We start from the raw sequence: 16,194 nt of genomic DNA, 5'->3' as shown, positions 1-16,194 counted from the left end.
ATGGGCAAAAGACATGACAAAAGACACTTTCCCAAAGAGGCCATCCAGATGGCCCCTCTGTTTGGGAGGGGTTTGTTCTGGGAGTTTTCTGGTCAATGTCTGGGATATTTAGGATTATTTGATAATTATTTAGTTGTGTTCCTGTGTTGATGGGAGCCTGAAATAAGTAAGTAAGTAAGTAAGTAAGTAAGTAAGTAAGTAAATAAATAAATAAATAAATAAATAAATAAATATTTAAATATATATTAATATAAATATAAATATAAATATAAATAATAAATTAAATAAATAACTTAAAAATGAATAAGTAACTTAAACAAAAGAAGAAAATCCTGCCATTTGCAAAAAACGGATGAACCTGGAAGATATATGCTAAGTTAAATAAGCCAGAGACATAAAGAAAAATACTTTACGGTATCATGTATATGTGGAACCTAACTAAAAAATAGAGCTCAAAGAAATATAGAGTAGAACGGTGATTTCCAGAAGTTGGAGTTGGAGGAAATGTAGAGATGTTGGTCAAAGAGTAAACAATTTCACAACAACAAATTAGATAACCTAGATGGACAGGGACCCATTTTGAGAAGCACAAAATCTACCAATGTGGAAAAAAGAAATAAGCTAAATAGACCTAAAGTAAGAGATTAGTCAAGTTAAAAAAAAAAAAAACTGTAATCAAAGGAAAGCACAGGATGCAGATGCCTTTTTCCTCCAAATACAACAAAGACATAAAAAAAAAAATGAATTCCAGTACATCTTCAACCTTTTCAACAAATGGAAGAAAATGGAAAACAGCACCATGGCAATAAAATATGTTACACCTCCGTGGAAAACAGTCTAATGATTATTCAATTACAATGTAACATAGCAATTCCACTTTTTAGAATATGACAGAACAATTCCATTTCCAGGTATGCACTGAAAACACCATTTATTCAAACAATATCAAGGGATATTTGTATATCTCATGTAAATACAAAAGTTCCTAAGAACCTATTCCCAATCTTGGAGAGAGACAGAAGCAGAGCAGGAGGACCTCAGGCTCCCATCAACACAGGAACACAACTAGATAGTTATCAAGTAATCCTAAATATCCCAGACATTGACCTGAAAACTCACAGAACAAACTCCACAACTAGAGGGAGAGAAGAGGCCACACTGAGTAAGGAGGAAAGTGCAGAGATGTGGTTTAGGGTAGAAATGGAAAGAGGGTGCTACAGAGGTCCTGGTCCCAGAGAAGAATGAGAGAATGGAGCTACAGAGGAAGACTCCCAAAACCACTGTGTGGGAAAATGAGGGTCTGAATTTTCTGAGTTCTTGCAACCAATGGGGCTCAAATATTAAAGGTCGGAGCAGCTGGCTGAGATGGGGCCCAGGGGTACTGCACTGCTCCTGGAGAAAATACAGGCAAACAACTTGCAGGTAGATGGCATGGAAACAATGATTAGAAGGTCACCTGAGGCATGGGGAGGGAGGGGCGCGGGCATTATTCAGTCACTCTTATTGGAGTTTATCCCTGAGAGGCAGCATTCAGCATTCACACAGATACCTCTCTAGGAACAAAGGATCTGGCTAGCCTCATTTCCTTTCCCCAGTCCTCACCATAAACCCAGAACCAACTGGAACCTACAATGACTGCCTAACTTGCTACACCAAGTTGCACACCCCTACACTATGACAAGACCACCTTTCTCAGTCAAGCATGCCTCAGTCCCAGTGTGGCATGCCAGGTCCTCCCACAGAAAATCAGCATAAACCCCTGCCCACACCACATCTCCCAACCAGAGAGTCCTGCAAGGCTTCAGCTCTGGTAAAAGTGGCGTCGGCCCTCACGTCACAAGCATACCAGAGCACACACCACATTCTTTCCAAAGACCAAAAGCAGCCTCTGGAGATATGTCAGAAAGACAGAGGAGTACTACACAATGGCAAAGTACTCACAGCACAGTGGAGACCCTCCCTAAAGTGGCAGGCCCTGGGTACTACATGACCTCTTCTTCATAAAGCCACGACTCTCAGGATAGGGAGCCATAAGTGTGTTTTATAACACAGAGAAGGAGGCAGAAATGAAGACAAAATGTGAACATGGAAGAATTTATTCCAAATGAAAGAACAAGATAAGGCAAGTAGAGATCTAAGTGAAACAGATATAAATGACATACTTGATGGAGAATTTAGAACATCTGTAAGGAAACAAGCTGGGATTCAAAACAACAGAAGACCTCAGGGACATCCTTACCACAGAGATAAAAGTGTTAAAAATGAATCCATCAAAAATGAAAGATGCAACAGATGAGATTAAAAACCCACTTCATATAATGAACAGTGCACTGGAATGAGGAAATAAATAACTTAGTGACCTAGAGAAGAAAAATGGAAAATAATAAAGCTGAACAAAAGAAAGAATAATTACGGAACATGAGAATAGATTTCAAGAACTCAGTGACTCCATCAAATGTAGTAACACCCATATTATAGGAGTTCCAGAAAAAGGAGAGAGAGAAAAGGGGGAAGAAAATTTATTTGAGGAATAATAGCTCAAAACTTCCCTAATGTGGGGAAGGAAACAGACATGCAAATCCAGGATTCAGGAAACACAGAGAATCCCCATCAAAACCAACAAGATCAGGACAACGCCAAGGTATGTTGCAATTAAACTTGCAAAATATAGCATTAAAAAATCCTGAAAGCAGCAAGACAACAAAGTCCCTACTATACAAGGAAAGACCCAGAAGGCTAGCTGCAGATCTCTCAACAGAAAGTTAGCAAGCCAGAAGGCCATGGAATGATGATATATACAATATACTGAATGGGAAAAACCTACAGGCAAGAATAGTCTATCCAGGAAGGTATCATTCAGAAGAGAGGGACAGATAAAGAGTTTCCCAAATAAAACTAAAGGAATTTGACAAATTAGTTTCCCAGACAAATAAAACTAAACCAGCCCTAAAAGAAATATTAAAGGGGACTCCTTGAGAGCAAAGGAGATATCAAAAGTGACAGAGACACAATGTCCAGAAACAAAAAAAGCAACAAAATGTTACTAAGTACATATTTATCAATAATTACTTTGGATGTAAGTTGACTAAATTCTCCAATAAAAGGAAATTAAGGAAGAAATAAAAAAAAATACATGGAAACAAATGAAAATGAAAACACAACAGTACAAAACCTTTGGGATACTACGAAAGCAGTTTTAAAGCCAACAGAAGGAAGCAAATAATAAAGACCAGAGCAGAAATAAATGATATAGAAAAAAATCAGACAACTCCATGAAACCAGGCGCTAGTTCTTCGAAAAAAAAAGAAGATACACCGCTAGCCAAGCTTATCAAAATGAAAAAAGAATGGACCCAAATAAATAAAATCACAAATAAAAGTAGAGAAATAACAACCAACGCCACAAAATTATTTAAAAAAAAAAGAATATTAGAAAAACTATAGGCCAAAAAATTGGACAAACTAGAAGAAATAGATAAATTCTTTGAAACATAAGCTGCGAAAATGAAAAACAAACACAAAAAAGTGAAAACCTGAGCAGGTCAATAACCAAAAAGAAACTGAATCCGTCATCAAAAACTTTCCAAATAAACTAAGTCTAGGGACAGACGGTTTCACAGATGAATTATACTAAACATTTAAAACAGTTAATACCAAGGGATACAGGAGTGCTGGATGCATAGGGGCACTTTTACCCCAATGTTTATACTAGCACTTTCAACAATAGCCAAATTATGGAAAGAGCACAAATGTCTATCAACTGACGAATGGATAAAGAAGTTGTGTTTGTATACACAATGGATACTACGTGGCAATGAGAAAGAAAGAAATATGGCCTTTTGTAGCATTGTGGATGGAAGTGGAGAGTGTTATGCTAAGTGAAATAAGTCATACAGAGAAAGACAGATACCATATGTTTTCACTCTTATGTGGATCCTGAGAAAGTTAACAAAAGACCACGGGGGAGGGGACGAAATAAAAAAGAGGTTAGAGAGGGAGGGAGCCAAAACATGAGAGGCTCTTAAAAACTGCGAACAAACTGAGGGTTGATGGGGGATGGGAGGGAGGGGTGGTGGGAGGGAGGGAAGGGTGGGTGATGGGTACTGAGTATGAGTCCTGGGTGTTGTATGGAAACCAATTTGACAACAAATTTCATATTAAAAACATAAAAAAATAAAAGAGTTAATACCTATTCTTCTCAAACTATTCCAAAACAAAGAAAAGGAAGGATATCTTCCAAACTCATACTATGAGACCAGCTTTATCTTGATTCCAAATAAGAGGAAGACTACACTGAGAAAGAGAACTACAGGCCACATCCCTGATGGACATGGATGCAAAACTTCGCAATAAAATACTAGCAAATATAATCCAACAATTTATTAAAATAATCATTCACCAGATTATTCCTGGGTTTCAAGGTTGGCTCAATATTCACAAATCTACATGACACTCCACATTAATAAAGAAAAGGATAAGAACCATATAATCATCTCAACAGATACAGAAAAGCATTTGCCAAAAAAAAAAAAACAAACCATCCACTCATGATAAAAATCCTTAATAAAGAATATTTACAGGGAATATACTTCAACATAAAAAAAGGACAATTATGAAAAACACATAGCTAGAATCATCCTCAATGAAGAAAAACTGATAGTTTTCCCTTTACAAGAAAGGGATGTCCACTCTCCACTAATGTCATTCAGCACGGTAGTAAAAGTCATACCCTCAGCAATCAAAACGAAAGAAAAAGCAGAAAAGAAAGAGAAAGGAAAAGAAGGAAAGAAATAAAGAAAAGGAAGGAAGGAAGGGAGGGAGGGAGGGAGGGAAAGAAAGAGAGAGAGAGAGACAGAGAGAAAGAGAGAGAAAAAGAGAGAAAGAAAGAGAGAAAGAGAAAAAACTGGTGAAGGCACTCTAGGAAACAGTATGCAGATTCTCAAAAAGGTAAAAATAGACTATATAATCCGGCAACTGCACTGCTGGGTACTTACCCAAACAATACAAAAACACTAATTCAAAGTGATGCATGCACCCCAATGTTTACAGCATTTATTATTACTATTATTATTATTATTATCATTATTATTATTATTATTATTATTATTATTATTATTATTTATAACAGGCAAAATATGGAAACTGTCCATATGTTCACCAACTTTGAGTAAAAAAGTAGTTATATATGTAGGGAAGCATGGGTGGCTCAGTCGGTTACACATCTGACTTTGTCTCAGGTCATGATTTCGCAATTTGTGAGTTCAAGCCCTGCATCAGGCTCTGTGCTGACAGCTCAGAGGCTGGAGCCTGCTTCAGATTCTGTCTCCCCCTCTCTCTGCCCCTCCCCAACTTGTGTTCTCTCTCTCAAAAATAAACATTAAAAAATTAAAAGAATTTAATTTAATTTAATTTTTTAAAAAATTTAAATTTAAATTTAAAATTTTAAATTTAAAAAGAACTTAAAAAATTAAACGAATGTAGTGATCTACATACAAAATGGAATATAAGCCATAAAAAAGAATAAAATCTTGCCATTTGTAATGACATGTTTGGAGCTAGAAGCAACATAAGTTAGTCAGAGAAAGGGAAATACCATATGATTTCAACCACGTGTAGAACTTAACAAACTAAACAAATGAGCAAAGGCAGAAATGAAAGAGAAACAGACTGGAAATAGATTTCTAACTCTAGAGAATAGAAGAGAGGTGGTAAGGGAGGTAGTTATGGCTTAAATAGGTGATGGGCATTAGATAGGTACTTGTGATGAGCACATGTATTGTACAGAAGGACTGAATCTCTATACTGTACACCTGACACTAATATTATAGTGTATGCTAACTAACTGGAAGTTATATAAAACTTTAAATTAAGAACAATTCCCAATACCTGTCCCCCCCCCCCATAGTAAAGGTGGGAATCAAAAGGTGGAAACAATCCAAGTGTGCATCCAGTTACAAACTGATGAACGAAATGCAGTACAGATATACAGTGGAATATTATTTTGACACCAAAAATGATAAAAGACTCCTATAACATTGATGACAGATCATCCTGTGTAAAGGAATGCAGAAACAAAAACCCACGTATCATACGATTTAATTGCTAGGCAATAACCAAAACAGAAAAATCAGTATTCACAGAAAGTTGATTAGTAATTGCCAAAGCCTCCAGGGAGAAGGTAAGTAAAGTGACTGCTCAATGCGTACTAGGATTCTGTAAAAAGTCATGAACATATTCCAGAGCTAAATAGGGAGGATGCTTGTGGAAACCAGCAACACTTACGCAGCTGCTCCTTTCATTTCCCCTCTTAGCCTCTGGCATCTATTAAGCTACTTTCTGTCCGTCTCTACGTCTATTGTTTGTATCTAAGAATTAACTAAATTTCACCCAATTTCCTATCTCTAAATGGTTAAAATAATAAATTTCATGTTAGTCTACCACTTACAAAACATTAGTTAATTACTCACTGAAAAACATTGAACTTACGAGGACACTCGGCTGGTGAGGACTCTCTCCCCGCTGTTTCTCTGAGACAATTTATGCTTACAGACTTTTTCAATAACAAATTCTTGTTATTAAACAGAAGAGTAGAAATTTAAGGTGGTAAAAGAAATGTGAGGCACTAAAAGAAAATGTTACACCAGTAAATAATGTCCCCACTCTTCCCCTTCAAAATGCAAGTATTATTTGGGGGAGCAAGACTTTACATATACAGAGAAATAAGAGTTTCAAGAAGGCTTAGAGCATAGATTCTTCATCAATTTCAAGTTAAACATTTCTTAAAGATAGAAAGTTCTAAATTAAAAACAATACATTATTAAAGGGGGAAAAATTAGCCGTAAATAATCTAAATTACTTAATGCAGCATCTTCTTTAAATAAATACCTTGATATACTCAATCCAATGCTGGAGAAGAACTTGAAAGCCACATTCTATCTTACTGAATACTTGGTAGACTAAAGACAAATCCTCAATTCTATTTTCATCAAGAAGAAAGCTTAAGCCTGAATATTAGAAACATGAAAGCAAAATTAGCAATACAAATACCCACCTCAGATATACGTTAAATGATACATTAATTTGAGATTGTTACATTCAAGACATTTACTCTGGATTAAAAATGCTACAGTCCTAAACTTTGCAAGTAAGTGTCGTATCAGTAAGTGTTTATTAAGAAATAATTAGATGGATGGCAGAAAAAAGAGTGTAATTTATTCCTCTGGACTATTTGTTTTTCCACTGTCATAAATGCTGTCTTGTAAACCACTGTGTATTTCGTATTATTGCCGCAAAACATACATCACATAAATTTATAGTAAATAAGTTTGTAATATAGATATTACTGTGCATGAATTAGAAAATTACAGATTTTAAATAGAACTTTAATTAGACACATTAAATATCTGATTAAGTGCCAGATACTGATTTTTACATAAGAACAGGAAGGTATACAATATACCCAAATACATGGACAAATATAATCATTCTATAAATAAATAAACAAGCATAAAAACCCCAGAATGCAAAAGACATATAGCAATATATTTGCTTCTAAAAAGCCACGTGTTCAGCATCAGAATACATCACTATCGACACGTTGCTTTTCTCTATTCGACATTACCTGAAGAACCCTCACCGTCCAAAGAAACTTTCTGCCAACTCTATCCTAGAAATATATATACCATACTGAACATATAAAATAAAGAAACTAAGGTTAATAAAATATCATAATTTGCTAGTATCTGCCAATTTATAAATTAATAACTTTTCAGCATTCGTCAACTTTGGAGATCTAAAAACTATGCTATTTTAGTTCACCTCTCACTTCCCAGTAACTGTGTTGATAAATTCCTACCTTTTTAATCAATCCATACTACCAGTTTACCATTTATTATTATGGTTTATGTGAAGTATAAATCGTTTTCTGTTCAAATTTAAATTCGTTATAAAAACAGAAAATGAAAAAAGCTATAACAGATGACATATTCGGTTGTAGATTTTTTACTGGCATTTCTAAGCATTAAAACTGTCACGGTAAACTGAAAACTGTCAATCATTAAAAAGTTGTTCTAAACTGCACAGGGGCAATGACTGCACATTGTCATTAATATACTAAAAACCAATCAAATATGTGTGTTAAAACAGACTGATTTTATGACATGTAAATTATATATCAATGTTTTAAAGACAAGTAGGACTTTGGTAGTGAAACATTTCTTAAATCCAAAGATAGGACTTGAATAGAAAAATATCTTAGTTTTCCACATTTGGGGCCTCATTATTTACAAATCTCTATTTTCAATTTACATTATAAAATATTATTGTTGAGATGAACACTGAACCATCCTACACACCTACAAAACTGATTGGAGGATTAACACAACACTCTGCACAACCTGAACCACAGAATTCATCAGGAATTCACCCCAAAAGAAAGAGCACGAAGAAACGACAGCCAGGGATTTAACCAACACAGATACAAGCAAGACGTCTGAACCAGAATTTAGAATCACGATAATATGAATACTGGCTGGAGTCCAAAATAGACTACAGTCCCTTTGTGCAGAGATAAAAGAAGTAAAAAAATACCCAGAGTTAAATTAAAAATGCTATAACTGAGCTGTGATCACGGATGGATGCACGGGCAGCAAGCATGGATGAGGCAGAAAAGAGAATCAGCGATATAGACGACAAATTTACAGAGAATAAAAAAGCAGAGAAAAAGAGGGAGATTAAGGCAAAAAAGCACGATTTAAGAATTCGAGAAATCAGTGACTCATTAAAAAGTAACGACATCAGAATCATAGGGGTCCCAGAGGAGGAAGAGAGAGAAATAGGGGTAGAAGGGTTAAGTGAGCAAATCACAGCAGAAAACTTTGCTAACCTGGGGAAAGACCCAGACATCAAAATCCAGGAAGCACAGAGGAACCTCATTAGATTCAATAAAAACTGACCCTCAACAAGGCATATCATAGTCAAATTCACAAAACAGTCAGGCAAGGAGAGACTCATCAAAGCAGCAAGGGAAAAAAGTCCCTAAACTGTAAGGGAAGACAGAACAGGTTTGCAGCAGACCTATCCACAGAAACTTGGCAGGCCAGAAAGGAGTGGCAGGATATTTTAATGTGCTGAATCAGAAAAATAGACAGCCAAGAATTCTTTATCCAGCAAGATGGTCATTCAAAATAAAAGGAAAGATACAGATTCCCAGACAAACAAAAATTAAAGGAGTTTGTGTCCACTAAACCAGCCCTGCAAAAAATTTTAAGGGGGACTCTCCGAGGGGAGAAAAGATGAAAAAAAAAATGTATGTATACACACACACATACATATATACATACACACACACGTATATGTATACATATATACAAATATATATACACACGCACACACACATATATATGCACACACACACACATGCATACGTACATATGTACGTACATACATACATACCAAAATCAAGAAAGAAAGAACCAGAGAAGATCATCAGAAACTCCAATTCTACAAGCTTTATAATGGCAATAAATTAGTATCTGTCAGTACTCACTCTAAATGTCAATGTACTCAATGCTCCCATCAAAAGACATACGGTAACAGAATGGGTAAGAAAACAATTACCATCTATATGCTGTTTACAAGAGACACACTTGAGACCTAAAGACACCTTTAGATTGAAAAGGGGATGGGGAACCATCTATCGTGCTAATGGTCAAGAAAAGAAAGCCAGAATAGCCACACTTCTATCAGGCAATCTAGACTTTAAAATAAATAATGTATCGAGAGATGCAGAAAAGGCATTGTGTCATAACCAAGGGGTCTACCCACCAGGAAGACCTAACAATTGTAAACACTGATGCGCCAAATGAGGCAGCACCCAAATATTTAATTCAATTAATCACAAACATAAAGAAACTCATTGATAGTAATACCGTTATAGTAGGAGACTTCAACACCCCAATCACAGCAATGGACAGATCGTCTAATCAAAATATCAAGGAGGACACAATGGCTTTGAATGACACACTGGACCAGATGGACTTCACAGATATATTCAGAACATTTCATCCTACAGCAATAGAATATACATTCTTCACAGGTGCACATGGAACGTTCTCCAGAATTGACCATATACTGGGACACAAATCAGCCCTAAGTAAGTACAAAAGTATAGAGATCACACCGTGCATATTTTCAGACCACAACACTATGAAACTCAAAATCAACCACAAGAAAAAAAACATTGGAAAGGTAACAAATACTTGGAGACTGAAGAACATCCTACTAAAGAATGAATGCGCTAACCCAGCAGTTAAGAAGGAAATTAAAAAGCATATCGAAGTCAATGAAAATGATAATACCACATCCCAAAACCTCTGAGATGCAACAAAGGAGGTCATAAGAGGAAAGTACACAGCAATCCAGGCCTTCCTAAAGAAGGAAGAAAGATCGCAGAGACACAACCTAACCTTACGCCTTATGGAGCTGGAAAAAGAACAGCAAATAAAACCTAAAACCAGCAGAAGACAGGAAATAATAAAGATTAGAGCAGAAATTAATGTTATCGAAAACAACCAACCAACCAACCAACCAACCAACCAACCAAACAGTAGAACAGAACAATGAAACCAGAAGCTTCTTCTTTGAAAGAATTAACAAAATTGATAAACTAGAGTGATTGATCAAGAAGAAAAAGAAAAGGACCCAAATAAATAAAATCAAGAATGAAAGAAGAGTGATCACAACAAACACAGCAGAAATAAAAACCATAATAAGCGAACATTACGAGCAATTATATGCCAATAAAAGGGGCAATCTGGAAGAAGTGGGCATATTCCTAGAAACATGTACACTACCAAAACTGAAACAGGAAGAAATAGAAAATTTGAACACACCCATTACCAGTAAGGAAATCGAATTAGTAATCAAAAATCTGCCAAAACACAAGAGTCCAGAGCCAGATGGCTTTCCAGGGGAATTCTACCAAACATTTAAGGAAGACTGAACACCTATTCTCTTGAAGCTGTTCCAAAACATAGAAATGGAAGGAAAACTTCCAAACTCTTTCTATGAAGTCAGCATTACCTTGATTCCAAAACCAGAGACCCTACTAAAAAGGAGAACTATAGACCAATTTCCCTGATGAACATGGATGTCAAAATCCTCAACAAGGTATTAACCAACAATACATGAAAAAATACATTAAATACACTAAAACAATACATTAAAAAAATTATGAACATGGATGCAAAATCCTCAACAAGATAGTAGGCAACTGGATTCAACAATACATTAAGAAAGTTATTTACCATGACCAAGTGGGATTTATACCGGGGATTGCAGGGCTGGTTCAATATCCACAACACAACATGATTCACCATATCAATAAAAGAAAGGACAAGAATAATACGATCCTCTCAATAAATGCAGAGAAAGCATTTGACAAAATACAGCATCCTTTCTTGATAAAAACCCTCAAGAAAGTAGGGATAGAAGGAGCATACCTCGAAATCATAAAAGCCATATATGAACGACCCAATGGGGAAAAATTGAGAGAATGGGGAAAAAATTCCTGACCCTAAGGTCAGGAACAAGACAGGGATGTCCTTTCTCACCACTGTTACTCGACATAGTATTGGAAGTCTTAGCCTCTGCCATCAGACAACACAAAGAAATAAAAGGCTTCCAAATCAGCCAGGAGGAGGTCAAACATTCACTCTTCACAGATGACATGATACTCTACATGGAACACCCAAAAGATTCCACCAAAAACTACAAAAATTAATTCATGAATTCAACAAAGTTGCAGGATATAAACTCAACGCACAGAAATCAACTGCATTCCTATACACCAACAGTGAAGCGACAGAAATACAAATCAAGGAATTGATCCCCTCTTCAGTTGCACCAAAAACCCATAAAATACCTAGAAATACATCTAACCAAAGAGGTAGAAAATCTATACACTGAAAACAATAGAAAGCTTATGAGACAAATTGCAGAAGACACAAAAAAAAAAAAAATGGAAAAAGATTCCATGCTCCATAGGAAGAACAAATATTGTTAAAATGTCAATACTACCTAAAGCAATCTACATACATATTCAATGCAATCTCTATCAAAATAACACCAGCGTTCTTCACGGAGCTAGAACAAACAATCCTAAAATTTGTATGGAACCAGAAAATACCCTGAATGGCCAAAGCAATCTTGAAAAAGAAAACCAAAGCAGGAGGCCTCACAATCCCAGACTTCAGGCTATACTAAGAGCTCTAATCATCAAGACAGTATGGCACTGGCACAAGAACAGACACTCAGATCAACAGAACAGAAGAGAGAACCCAGACATGGACCCACAGACGTATCACCAACTCCAGGATATTAGTTCCAGTCTTTTGAACTCATTATCTAGGGCAGCTTTGTCCTGTGGCTGTGTGCAGTGTGAAATGAAAGGCTGCTCTAGTAATGGCAAATACTTTAGGTATGGTATCTATCAAACTTAATTCTCACAGAAACATTGCTAAACTTTCAACTTTGCAGTTTGCAGACTGCTGGTGGACAAGTTATGGTGGAGAACTGATTTACTGTTGGTGCAAGTAGGTATATTTCTTCTAACTTTGAGGCTAACAGCCTAGAAGTGTGCCCAGAAGGTGAAGATTTCCTGCACAAAGACACTGATGAAAGAAATCTATCAATGTAGTTCACAGCCAAATGCAGGGTCTCATTCTGTGCTTTGTACTATTCTCCTATTTAAACCAGTCCACAAGCACAGAAAACTGTTTATTAGGTCTTACAGATTTCTCCATGTAACCCACTTGAGGCCTGCATTTAAAAAAAAAAATGTTAACACTGAATTCATTTTTGAGATACAGAGAGACCGAGCACAGGTGCAGGAGGGGCAGAGAGAGAGGGAGACACAGAATCCGAAGTAGGCTCCAGGCTCTGCTCTGTCAGGACAGAGACCTAAGCGGGTCTCGAACTAATGAACTGCAAGATTATGACCTGAGCCCAAAGTGGACACTTAACGCTTCACTGACAGAGCCACCCAGGTGCCCCTTTAGGTTTACATTTAATCTCCATTTCCCTAAGGTATGTGTCAATATCCTCATGATAATCCAGGACTTCTTTAACATTCATTGGGTTTCCATCTTCTAGTACAATTGATATGTCCGTAATGCGTGGTGACTCAAAACTATTATCCATTGGATAATCAAGAGATACCAGTGGTTCTCTTGGTCTAGGTAAAGTAAAAGCTAAATTGAAAGCCAGCACATTTTCATGATTTTTTTTTTTTTTTAGATTCATCTGGCCTTTTTCAGTCTATTCTTGTGTTTTATCCGCCTGGTAAATGGAGGATGCTTACTGTTTGCTTCCCAGGGAGGTACAGCAGCATGTTCATCATGCATAGGAAGATCCTTAAGAGGCGCAATCTGTTGTGTCTTGGGCCTTTGCTGTGACACCGCAAAGCATGGTTCCTGGCCTTCAGTACAGCCACGCCTTCCCAAGTTTATTGAGCAGGCACCACCTTCTCTTGGTTGATGTTCTTCTGGTCCTCTTGGATTGCCATGTGCTACAGTTATCAGCAGCCCCTCTGGTTCTAGGCCTGGGCATGGAGCTGCCCAACATCACAGCTTCTGGGATCTTGGTGGGATAAGTCTGTGGCGCAAAGCAGTGTGTACTCTTTCCCAGGCCAAGAAACACTCCAGCCACATCCAGCTGCCCCATCTCTAGGCAGCTTGCCCGCTAAGGATAACGCAGTACCAAGGAGGTTGCAAAAGGCATATGCAAGCAGTGTGCAGGGATAAAGATGCTTCCAAGACGCAGCAAGCAGCCCACTGGAGTGGCAGCTGGCTGTTCCTGCAGTTCAGGTAGTTAATACACCAAATAACTCAATAAGGCATTTTCAGAGACACTTGCCATATCTTCTGCACTGTAACTACATCTATACTGAAAATAGTTAACAAGTTAAAATGCAAGCATCAAAATATTTAGAGTGCACTGTTTAGCTCATACAGGATTCCTATTCCTAAAAGGTTCCGCAGGTGGATGGTACTGATGGCTCCAAATATTGTGAATGAAATTACTGCCACTGAAATGTATGCTTAAAAGTAGTTAAAACGGTGAAGTTTAAGTTATGTATATTTATCAAAAGAGGAAACTTACAATCGGAAGTAATGGTATTTCACTGTTGGCTTATAAATGTATACTTCCTATATCTCTCAGACATAATTTTAGATTAATAAAACAAGGCTGCATCTTGTAGACTTTCTGGTTTGGAAAACAATTTTCTTCAGAATGTTGAAAGATTGTGCTCATTTCAGCAGCACATATCCTAGAATCTTGAAAGACTTTTATCTTTTAATTTTTGCCATTATTGTGGCCTCTGTGTAGATGAACTCATGGGATGGGTGTTTTGTTTTGTTTTGTTGTTTTGTTTTGTTTTGTTTTCTCTGGATCCAACCATTTCTCTGAACCTTCACTTTGCAGTAAATTGTACCCTAAATATCTTCAGTCAGTATTTAGTGAATACTGAAGGTAGGGGAAGATATGGGACTTCATTTTAGCTAGAAAAAGTTACTAAAAATGCATTTATTTAATATAAATGTGAGGATCTACATAAGACTGCACATAATTACAAATGCTTCAACTGAAAGCCTGAGATACAATGGACCTATAACATTTCTAAGGAGAAATTTAATTTTAAATAAGGAAATCCTATAAATAAGCCAAGATTTGTAAGAATATTTGTATTAAGATGATCCAGAAATCACCCCTAGTTCGTAACTTCTCGGGGATACCTAATGTTCTAATGGGTGATTTGTCTTCTGAAATGTCTGCCTAACATCCATGTTAGAATCAGTCTTCGTTCCCTGACCATCGGCTTAATTATTGCGAGGACTGCAAGCCCAGAAGAGATGTAGGTATGAAAGGATACAGATAATGTACACGATGGTTAACCCATAAATAGGCATCCGTGAAGTTTACTACTATCTGGAATCCTAATAAACAAGAATTTTTCTTTCCACTAATAAGCAAGAGTTCACAAATTTTCTCCAATCCAATATATGTCCATCTGTCCATTCAGCAGTGAAAAAACTAAAACATTTCCTCATTCTTACTGAGAATCCTCTCCTTAATTCAGGTGTTTCACAAACTATGTGGAAAGCCTTGTAGATATGCACATTTTTCTGTTACCACAGAAACAATAATCTATTTAGTAAGTCAAACAAACAAACAAACAAACAAACAAACAAACAAAACCCACTGGTTTTCAAGGACAAACACCTGTTGTACCTGTAGAAACCCATCCCAAAGATGTTTCCTAGAAGAGTGAAAATGTCCGTAAGTCATATGGGGGGCTTACAGTATCACTCTATTCTAAGACCAAGATTAGAAACACAATTATTTTAATTTTATCTAATTCCATTCTATTATTGTGCAGTAAAGGATATCTCTTGCTTAAAGAAAAGTCTGGCCTTTATACAGCTTCTGGAAGGTAATCAGTAAACTCTCTGAATACCACGCAGGATAAAATTTTATTTACTGGGGGGCAATGGGCCATGCTACACAGTTCATGGTAAAATGTGACTCATGGTGGGGGGTTTGGGCCAGGAAATACCAGCCTGATCTCTGAAGGGACTGGACACTAAGATCAGTCATGCTGAAAGTCATCCATGTGATGTGAGTTTCCCTACTTGGCAACACTATATGCATGCTTTCAATCACAATTTCTAGGAGAGTTAAGCTCTGTCCGTACAACCCTAGTGGGAGAAGACCACTGAAAGTTCATGCCTGGACTTTGTTCTATGATCCTCTTCTCTTTGATGATTTCAACTTACATGGTTCATCATTATCTTTTCTGAATTCTTGGGAGTACTTTTTAGCAAATTGCTGAACTTGAGGGTGGTCCTGGACACCTCACCCAGCTGCATTCATATTCCAAAAATAAAAAAAAAAATAAGATGATAGAAAAATTTTAAATTATGAGTTCTTCTGACTCTATTTCATTTTAATTTCAAATATCTGAAATACCTTTCTGATGATATGAATTTCCTTCTAATAGAAAAATTCACAGTACTGGTGCTCTCCCCACTCTATATTTCTGTTGTCAAATAAATAGTTAGGGGTGCCTGGTTGGGTCAGTCAGCTGAACATCCAACTCTGGGTTTCACTGGCTCAGGTCATGATCCCAGGTTCA

The 16,194-nt window shown here is 36.7% G+C and overlaps 1 protein-coding gene and 1 pseudogene across 1 annotated transcript in view; both read right to left on the bottom strand.

Moving 5' to 3' along the window:
* The window catches only part of LOC145715078 (cullin-4B-like), a 137,977-nt gene that overhangs the window by 106,625 nt on the left and 15,158 nt on the right, over positions 1 to 16,194 (bottom strand). Inside the window, 1 exon segment of the mRNA XM_081794661.1 lies at positions 6,885 to 7,003. Within this exon segment, the coding sequence (XP_081650787.1) occupies positions 6,885 to 7,003 (119 nt within the window).
* Positions 12,311 to 13,749, bottom strand: LOC145714983 (cyclin-A2 pseudogene; annotated as a pseudogene).

Source organism: Panthera onca, chromosome Y, assembly GCF_046562875.1.
Source record: "Panthera onca isolate mPanOnc1 chromosome Y, mPanOnc1 haplotype 2, whole genome shotgun sequence".
NCBI lineage: Eukaryota > Metazoa > Chordata > Mammalia > Carnivora > Felidae > Panthera > Panthera onca.
The sequence above is the reverse complement of the archived record's forward strand: the minus strand, read 5'-3'. Positions and strand labels throughout refer to the sequence as shown.